This window comes from Cynara cardunculus, assembly GCF_001531365.2.
Source record: "Cynara cardunculus var. scolymus isolate 2C chromosome LG 3, CcrdV1, whole genome shotgun sequence".
Lineage (NCBI taxonomy): Eukaryota > Viridiplantae > Streptophyta > Magnoliopsida > Asterales > Asteraceae > Cynara > Cynara cardunculus.
In genome coordinates this window covers 25,932,510-25,942,973 of record NC_037530.1, presented here as the reverse complement: position 1 = coordinate 25,942,973, position 10,464 = coordinate 25,932,510, and the positions used below count along the sequence as shown (strand labels likewise).

Here is a 10,464-nt window from a genome sequence, read left to right as displayed (position 1 = left end):
ATCTCAGAAGCTCGGAAGAATCGAAGGCAACTACTTGTTACATGTAAAATAGCAACCATAAATTAATAAGAACTATCATGGGTAACTTAATCAACCATAAATTAATCAAATATGCCACTATTACATTGTAAGCATACTCACAAAAGGAAGTTCACATGACCTCACAAATAAATGACATTACTAACATCACATCAAAGCAAAAGACACTAAACACTAGTACTACCACATGATAACAAAGCAAAAGACACTAAAAACTAGTACCACTACATCAAACTGGCCTGTCTTCATGTCCCTTGCAAATCCTGGATTTGTGCCCTCTTTTCTTGCATTTGGTACAAGTTACAGTCTTCCCAGTCTTTGAAAGATTTGAACCTTTCATAACATGTTGACTTAATTCCTCAACACTCTTCCTTCTCTTCTTCTTTAGTCTACCAACATGTGTCTGATAAACTGGTGGAGTTAGTGTAAGTGGATAGTCACTCTTGGGCCATAATTCCTTCCACTCAGAAGGCTAACTTTGAACCCATAAATAGTTTTCCAAGTTGTGAGAGTGTAACTAGCATCCAACCATTGTTTTCAGGTAACCTAACTTCTTCTCTGTTAAATGACATGTACTATATTGTGGCAAAAACATGCCTACATGGTATTCCTATCAAATCCCATTTCCTACATGTGCATGACTTCTGTCTTTAATCACCAACACGTTGATTCTACCATGGTCTACTCATTTGATATTTGTCCCCACCATTCTAAATAACAACAAATTATGCATCTTATACGTTAATTGAGTTCAAAATCTTGGTCGTTGTTTCTGCATTAGAAATCCTCTTCATCGGGTATCCTCTAATGTAATCCAATGCTATTACGATAGTTCTGCCATTACCATCTATAAGCTGCTTGTTGAAGACCTCACACATGTTGCTCAATAAAACATCACAATGAGGTCTACCTGTACAATGTCATCACCTAAAATTCTTTAGTTAATAGGTCTGATTTATTAATAACAAAGTACTTTAACATAAATGCATTAATGAAGAAGTAAATGTACCTGTAAAGTGGGCTCTAGACCAATAAACATCGGGTATATCTTTTAACAATACATAAGCATCTTTATTCAAAGCTTTCAAGTCATTCATGCATTTTTTTTTAAATTTGTGGAAGTGTTGGTGTTGTTGCACATTTCCATAATAGATCCTTGTATATTTTTCCCTTCCATATCTTCTTCATATTCTCATATATGTGCTAAGGCAGAATTTTTGCTCTACATATGGAAAAACCTTAGCAAGTGCTAGTATAATCCTCTAGTCAAATCAAGGTAAACCAATGTCATCACCCAAGTTAAATGAACTAGTAAAAAATGCAGTTAAGTAAACTAGTTAGAAACATGACCTTTTGCCTATCACTACTAAAAGTGAAATTGGAAGATCTAGTCAAATCAAGGTCATCAGCCAAGCATTCCATGAACCATCTAGAACAATCTTTGGTCTCAGCTTCTACTATGGCATAAGCTAAAGGATAAATACTTTGGTTTTGTTCAACCCCAACTACACACAAAATCTGGCCTAGATAAGGTCCTTCCATGAAAGATCCATTTAGACCCAACAAATTCTTTCCACATTATTTGAATCCAACCTTTAGTGCACCAATATATATGTATATATATTTGAACTGCCTTGTGGTGTGTCTAGGATGGGCTCACTTTGAACTACTAGCCTAACTGTGGTGCCTGGGCTTTCTCCTTGAAGCTTCAAAACATAGTCTCTCAAACCCTAATATTGTTCACTATAATCACCTCCCACCTTCTTTGTTGAAATTTCCTTTTCCTATAAGCCTCGTATTTGTTACACAAAGTTTATACTTCCTAGCCAGTCCTTCTACCAAAGCTTTCATCGGGATCTTAGGGTTGGGAACAATGGTCTCTTCAACCTGTTGAGAGAGAAAAATAGTTGTACACTGCCTCACTTTTCTTTCTTGTAAACATGTATGAGCGTCTTTGTAGGTCTTTATTGTCCAAGTATGATTCTTTTTGTCTCTGGAAATAAGCAATACCCAAGGACATGTTGAATTTGACTCGGAAATTCTAGAATCATCAGGCCCATCAGAGGTTGGCCCATGAGTACTTGTCCCTCCCATTTGAAGAACCTTTCCTTTGCATATTGCCCTCATCTTCGTCTTGTCATTCTTTATTAAACCCAATTCCCTCCTTGCCTGAATTCAAATCTCTGTAATTACATGTTTTATATATGCCTTGCTTTAGAACAATTGACCAACATGAAAATGTGTTCTCAATCCTTCATGAAATCTTTTAATCTTGTGTAATACTTTTTTCCTACTTGTTTCAAAGTCAGACTCTTCACCACTCTCAAATTCCTCCATGTCAATAGTTATATCATCAAACTCCTCCTTTTTGTCTGTATCATCTAACTCTACACATGATTTTCCCTTCCCTTTGTTCATGTATACCTCTATATCTACTACCATGTCTAGTCTATCCATCATGAATTCAAGTTCATCACTACTCTCTTATAATTTACTTGTGCACTTATTGTCAACTTTTGATGTTGCATCTTCGTGAAACTCCCCATCTCTCCCAACAAAAGAAGGAAAGTCCTCAACGTGGCTAAAAGTAGGAAATTGATCATCCATGGTTGGCACATATTCACCCAAAGATTCATCCACTGATGACAAGGGTTTATCCACTAGTGGCACCTGTTTACCCATGTTTACACCAAATTCTCATTATCTTTAATCTTTTCCTTCCGTGTAGGCACCTTTTTAATCGAATTTTCACCCTCTACTGGTTCAATTAATTCAAGAAATAATTTTTTCTTATCTCTTGAAGAAGCATCAACCTTATCTAGTTCTCATCATATTAAATTTTGGAGATTCATTATCAAGGACTTTTCTAATAACAACTTTCCTACAATTGGGGGACCTTTCATATGTTTGCAGGTTAGTCGTCCCTTGTTCAATGTATATATCTATAACTTTGAACTGACTTGTATACTTAAACAAATTCAAAATGTCATGATCATTGATTAAAGCTTCAAGCCCGAAGAATAGGTTAGATTTTGGTACCATAAAGTGGTAATACATTTTGTCTTTAGGATTATACCATAGATCTATCCTCATTGGATTAACTTCATGAACACTCAACACATCAACATCTATTAGATCAACATAGTTAACCTTACAAACGATATACTTCCTACCTAGACTATTGGTAAAACTCCTCACCATGGTGAACCTTCATTGGTATCAGACTTGAATAGTACAAAGAAAATAAAATTATGATCAAAAATTCAGTAAAGAACGAAAACATCAGTGACATCAACAAACAATGATGTGAATACAAATGACGTACTACAAACTTTATATGGGTCCAAAGGTGAGTTACTGAGGCGAATCATCCACATTGTCAAGCTAGAAAAAAATTCGAACTGAGAAGAAGATGAAACAACAAACTAGAGGGATGTCGTGTGCAATGCGTGGCAATGGTGAAGGATTTTCATCGGGGGAATTGATTACTAAAACAGAAGAAAATAGGGGGAAAAGAAATAAAAGGATTTGACCATTTTACTCTCATGTGCATCACACGTGGTGGGAGCTAAAGGCAAAAAATAGACGGCCTTTTGCCTCAGGAACCAAATCCATAACAAACTGAATACTTGAAGGTTTTTTGTAATAAATGAAGATAAAAGACCAAATCCGTAATAAATAACTTACCTTAGGGACCAAAGATGTAATATGCTAAACACAATTTTTCTTTAAAGATCTAATTTTGAGTAAACTACAATTTTGGTCCTTATGGTTTATATGAATCTTCGAAAGTGGTCTGTAAACTTCAATAACTATAGCTATTGTCACTACTTTTACATTTTGATTTGAAAATCGTCTCTGGTCATTATCTTCGTTAAAATTGTCCGTTAAGTAAGGGATATTTTGGTCTTTTCACCCCTTTTTACTATTTTTATGTAAAAAATTAAAAATTTATTATATATACACACACATACAGACTCCCAATCCCACCTCCAATCTCATTGTTTACCGGAGACCCTCATCCTTGCCTTTCTTTCCCATCGACCACCGTTGCACCACCTCCACAGAATCACCATCAATCCACCACCTCTATCGTCCACAGAACCACAACACCACCTCCACAGACCAACTATGAAGTTTTTTTGCTTTTGGGGAAGACGGAGAAAACAGCCAAAGCACAGTTGAAGCCATCGAAGATTCATCTATTGAATGTTATAAATCAATTGAAGAATTAGGTAAGTTATAAATGTTATAAATCAACTGAAGCATATCAAAGGTTCAAACATCCGATTATTTGAAGCCATCAAAGATGGAAGATTCTTTCGCAATGGAAGATAGACAAATTCAAGCCACTAGATAGTATTTCAAATCATATTGAAGAAATTATAGCCTTATTAAAAGACTTTGTGAAACAACAAGAACCCTAAATCAAATATACAAACTCAAATCCTAAAACAATATACAAACTCAAGACCTAAAACCAAACCTAAATCTCTTTATATCAAACCCTAAAAACTTAATCAAACTAAATCAAAAGGAGATGAGGTTTCAATTTACAAACAAAAAACGAGGAGGGGAGCGTTCATCTGGGTAGCTAGGGTTGAGGGAGTCGAAGTCTCAAGGATGAGGGGTGCTGGGGTTACAGGGCTGAGAGGCGCCAGAGTTGCTCAACCTGGAACACAACTGGAGCTCTAACTTTGATGCATAGACTTGGTTGAGCGCCTCCATCACCAACCTCAAAACATGTTTGGCCGTAAATCAAGCTCGAAGGAGTGAGTTTTGAACCATTCAATTGAAGGAGCAAGTTTCTGAACCATTCAACCAGAGGAGTAAGTTGGGGGAAGTGCTAAGGGTGAAAGATCGAAGAAGGAGGAGGTGGTGTTGGTTCGTCGGAAAGTTCGAAGGGAAAGAGTTGTGGTCAGTTAAGAGCTCATTGGAATGTTAGAGTGTGTATATATGTATCCACATATATATATATATATATATATATGGGACCAATGCGACTCAATCAATTGAAATATTTATGGAAATGATGAGAGTTCATTTATTATTATTTGAATATTTATGGAAGATCGCTAGAGTTCAATAATTATTATCAATACTTTATATCAGGAAACAATCAATTTTTTATGAAATCACATATTCATCAAATTAAATGGACGGTTGAGATTGAGTTGTATTAGTTATACAAATATAAAAGGTTGCATAATAACTCATCTCTATATAAATAATATATATATATATATATATTATAAGTATTTTATTATTTAATAGAAAATTAGTAAGAAGGGGTAAAGAGACTGAAATACCCCTTATTTTACAGAGACGATAACTGTAGTTATTAAAGTATAAAAATCACTTTCGAAAATTGATGTAAACCATAAGGACCAAGATTATAGTTTACTATTTAATTTTTAACTTTAAATTTGACAAAATTTTGAAAAAGGTGTTGGAAATATGCTATTACATTCCGTCTTATTGGAAAGGTAAAGGGTTACGCAAGTAATAAAAAAGCATGAAATGTAAAAGGATTATCTGCAACGAAAGTAGCAAAGTCGAGGGACGAATTATATAAATATTTTCCGATTCATCCACCCAAAATGCGGTCTATTTTGACCTTTTCTCTACCCGGCCATTTTCCACACGTAGAGCCATTATTGGCTTGAGGGTTTGACCACCGATAGACGAAGAAGAAACCAGTCCTTTAAATCCCCCCCTTTCAATTTATGGTTCAATTCAATACATATGGCGGTCGATTTGATGAATGCTTACAGAAACGGTGCTTTACTTACCAAAATGGATGAAAATTCCGTTCAAGAAGCGGCCGCCGCCGGTCTTCAAAGCGTTGAGAATCTCATCAGATTACTTTCTTCACAAAACCAATCGTATCAAACCAATACGACGTCATCATCATCGTCTTCTCCCCCCGCCGACTCTTCTGCTACCACCGATTATGTAGCCGTCGCTGATGTTGCTGTCACCAAGTTCAAAAAGTTCATCTCTCTACTCGATCGGAATCGCACCGGTCACGCTCGTTTCAGACGCGGCCCTGTTTGTAATCCACCTGTTTCGCAAGAGAAACCTGCGCTGTTGGCGGCCGGCGTCACCAACCCGCACCATCATCAGACGGTGGAGAAGGTGTATTCCCCTGCGCCGATTCAGCAGCGTCTCCCACCGTCTTCTCAGACGATTCACCACCATCCGTTGGTGAAATCGGGATCCTTTGATCGGAAGGATTTTCCTGTGACTACTATCAATTTCGCCGCCACTGCTGCTGCCGCCGCGTCTCAAGCGAATTCCTTCATGTCGTCGTTGACCGGAGATACAGACAGTTTCCAGCCATCAATGTCTTCTGGTTTTCAGATCACGAATATGTCTCAGGTTTCCTCTGCCGGTCAGCCGAATATGTCTTCTTCCTCCTTCAAAAGGAAATGCAACTCCATGGATGATTCTCACACCAAATGCGCTAATTCTTCTGGGCGCTGCCATTGTTCAAAGAAAAGGTAAATCAACATCCATCCTACCTACCTTAACCCCAATTCTTAACTATCAATTCTAGTTCATCATTAAAAATTGGGCGTTTTTCTAATCTGATCAATTTGCAGGAAATCGAAGATGAGGAGGATTGTACGAGTGCCGGCGATAAGCATGAAGATGGCCGATATACCACCGGACGACTACTCATGGAGGAAATACGGTCAGAAGCCAATCAAAGGTTCGCCACATCCAAGGTAAATTTCTTGTCTATAGTTTTAGTTGATATCGGAGAAACTGGCTGGTTAACTCAGTGAGTCTCTCCAACTCACTAACCCGTTGACCAATCGGTATATTTCTTATTTTCTCGACAAAGGGGTCGCTCGAAAGAGAGTGAAAGATTTGACTCATGTTTATGGGTATTTTCGTAATTTAACTCAATTAATTAAGTAGACTTTTCTCAAAAAAAAATAATAAAAGAAAATCCACCATATCACTTATCAATTATTAGAGAGTATTATTCCAAGATTGAAAACAAAAATATAGTCAGCGTTCAAACCGAAAAAGTCAACTATCGTATTATAAATAATAATTTTACGATAATGGACCTAGCATTCGAATTTATTTATTCGTATTGGTGTCCACGTCCTCATAATCTTAAAAGTGATTTTTGTACATTAAATATATGATTTGATTCAACATGTTGTAAACCATACCATAATTATTTTAATTCTTTTAAAATAATTAAAATGGTTATAATTATATGAATAATTTGTTTTTGTTAATGTAAATTCAGGGGTTATTATAAGTGTAGCAGTTTAAGAGGCTGTCCTGCAAGAAAACATGTGGAAAAGGCATTGGATGATCCAGCGATGCTCATTGTAACCTACGAAGGCGAACACAACCATTCTCACAACGTCAATGACACTACGGGAGCTATAGTTCTTGAATCTTCTTAAAAATTGCATCACATGTTACTCGTGTTCTGAATTAATATGGAAATGAAAGTGTACATCGTAACTGCAACCGTTTCAAGTTGTAAAGAGAGAGTCGGAGAGATGCTTTGTAGGGCTAAATCGTCAACTGAAAATATTTGATTTGCAATTAGACAATTTTTTTAATTAGACTTTTTTCAATCGTTATTTCATGTATATTTTGATCTTTATTTTCAGTTATGAGTTGATCTATTTTCTGCTTATACATATACTTAGAAATCCATAAGAGTTTTTATTTTTTAATTCAATTGTGATCCGTATTGAAATTTTTTGTAAGAATATAAATTAAGATACATATTGTTAACCACAAGGGTGGTGCCTGATTGTTTTGAGTAAAGTATCAGGAGGTCTCAGGTTCAAATCCAAGGAGAAATAAAAAATTCTTTTGTCGCCACGGAGGTTCAAATGCGGTGACTCTGGGCTATCTGTAAAGCAGATGGTCGCCCTCGCCCTGGGATTAGTCGGCTCGCATAGCGGGTTAGATATCCAGGTTAATTAAAAAAAAATACATATTGTTTATGTTACAAAGTTTCTACTCTGAAGATATGAGCAAGGTTTTAAATGGCATGACATGACAGTGAGGTTAAACTTAACTCTTAGGAGTGAATGCCACGACGATTTTCAAGGCGTGAATTATGACGGAAAATTTTACAATTACTCTATAAGTTAATGATATCAAACAATTTAAATTAGATTATATGATAAAAACTAAAAAATAAGACACTTCAAAGGTAAAAATTAAATATCATATAAAAATCTCACATTAAGCTACGACATGCCACACGTTTAATAGGGCGTGAGACACGACTTTTATCCCAACATTCCACGACGCATGCAGTGTAGAAATGTTGCATACAGTTGTGTTATTATGACAAAAAGATGGCTTTACACTGATCTTTTTCCTATTTTTATTAATGTCTTGCTATATTCATGTGTTGTGATACATTTGTAATTGTTTTTTACTTTATAACACACAAAATTCATGAAAATTTCTAACTTAAAAATGAGTTACATATAAAATTTGAGCATAAAAACTTTCAAATCAAAATCTAGAAAATCTTTTTATATAAACTCTCTCTAGAAATATTAATATACATAATGAGAGATTCTCCATCAATATTATGTTGATTTCACTGTTATTTGTTCATTTATGAGATTATCAATTGGTATCATAGCAGATTCAGTGGATTTGATGAAGAAATGAACAACAATCTTGAAGAGTTTGAAGATTTTCCGAATTTATGAAAAATACGAACAACACAAGTTTGGGTTTATAATTTTTGATGATTTGATCTTATTTGTATATGATTTAAAGCTTAATTGATTAGGTTTTTAATCTAGAATCAATCTTAATCAATTTCATTTCGCAATTTCAAATCAATTTTGATCTTAAAGTTTATCAGACTGTTATTAAGGTTTTTTTTAATTAATATGATAAATTGGATTGATTCGATTTAAATTATATGTTGCATCATTCTGTAATTGCGTTAATCAAAATCTAGAAAACCTTTTTGTATTATGATTTTATACCTCGTCCATTAAGATTAAACCAACAATTGTGTCTTTGTTGTCATCTGCAAGAGAAAGCATCTTATCATAAAATTAAAAAAAAAAGTAGGAAGCGGAAGAAAGCCTAAAAAGTAACATACGCACTAAACTATTATTACATCATATTTTATTTTTAAAGTAGATTCTAATATTAATTATTAATTATTAATATAAGAAAACAACAAAAACTGGTTAAAAGTTAAAAAAGATATTTTTGAATTATAAAATCAGCAACGAGGTTATCCAACATTCTAAATGATATTTATTATATCAAATTCTATGTAAAATGGTTATTGTATTTTTTTATTCAATTTAAAATCAAAAAATCTATATCTATATCTATATCTATATCTATATCTATCTTATAAAATATTTTTAACAAATTCTTAAAAACAATTCAAAATACATAAGGTATTAGTTTTTTTATGCATAATATCATGAATCTCTTAATTACAAGTTAAGAAGCACAAGGTACTACTTCAAACTCAATCTTTATATCTATTTGGCTCCTGATACGTATTCTGACTCCCAAGAAAATTTATGTTTTTAGTTGAACCAAGTCACGCATTTATCGTGGTCGGAAGGTGTTTATTGATTTCCCAACTGCATTCAAAAGTCAGTTTATTCAAGATTGACGTTAATGAAATATTTTGCTTTTTTCCTTCCTCATCTCCACCCTCACACTCTCTCAGATATGCCCTGAATCGCCTTCTCTGGGTTTCATGCCTGAATCAGGGTTTCTTTACTATAAATTTGTGTTTCGCTATTGCTTTTTAGGTTTGACCTCTCTTTTGAAACCTTTTTTTCTTTTATGTTTCTATTTATGGTTTTCTTCAATGATTTTCTTACATGGTTTGGTTTCTCCATTGCTACATGGGATTGACCTCTCTTTTTGAACAAAATATAGTTTGTTTTATCTCATAATTCCAAGTAATAAATTGTACCAGGTGCTGTTGTATTCTCCTTTGTCAAGCCAACCATACTTTAAAGAATATCTATAAAAAACATAAAAAATATATGCAATTTTTAATATTTGGGTTTTCAAAATTCTGGATGGAGATATCTTCTAGAGTTTCTTGAAGAAATTATGGCCTTCTCCTTGATTCCAACCTAGGAAAAAGCATTGTTTCTTGAGTTTCGTTTAGAGATTGTTTTGGAAGGTGTTTACGATTTTCATAGCATCCATTCAATTGGTCGAGTTATTCACGAGTTTTTTGGTTCATTTATTATATGGCTTCTACCTATTTACCTTTCTGATAGTTGATGAACTTTCATTGACTCTGAATGATCTATTTTTCTATCCAAGTTGAATCACTGAAGGGATAAACATTGGTGTTTAATATCTTTTTGTTACAAAAGTAACTCTTACTAATATTGTATTGGTTTTGTTTGTTTGTTTGTTACAGGT

At 34.3% G+C, this 10,464-nt stretch overlaps 1 protein-coding gene across 1 annotated transcript; it reads left to right on the top strand.

Moving 5' to 3' along the window:
* The first annotated feature begins 5,751 nt into the window (after window positions 1-5,751).
* Window positions 5,752-7,649, top strand: LOC112509610 (probable WRKY transcription factor 15). Its single transcript, XM_025114660.1, has 3 exons — window positions 5,752-6,542; window positions 6,645-6,770; window positions 7,310-7,649. Exons 1-3 carry the CDS (start codon window positions 5,785-5,787, stop codon window positions 7,470-7,472), a joined length of 1,047 nt encoding a protein of 348 aa, XP_024970428.1. The 5' UTR covers window positions 5,752-5,784; the 3' UTR covers window positions 7,473-7,649.
* The last annotated feature ends 2,815 nt before the right edge of the window (window positions 7,650-10,464 follow it).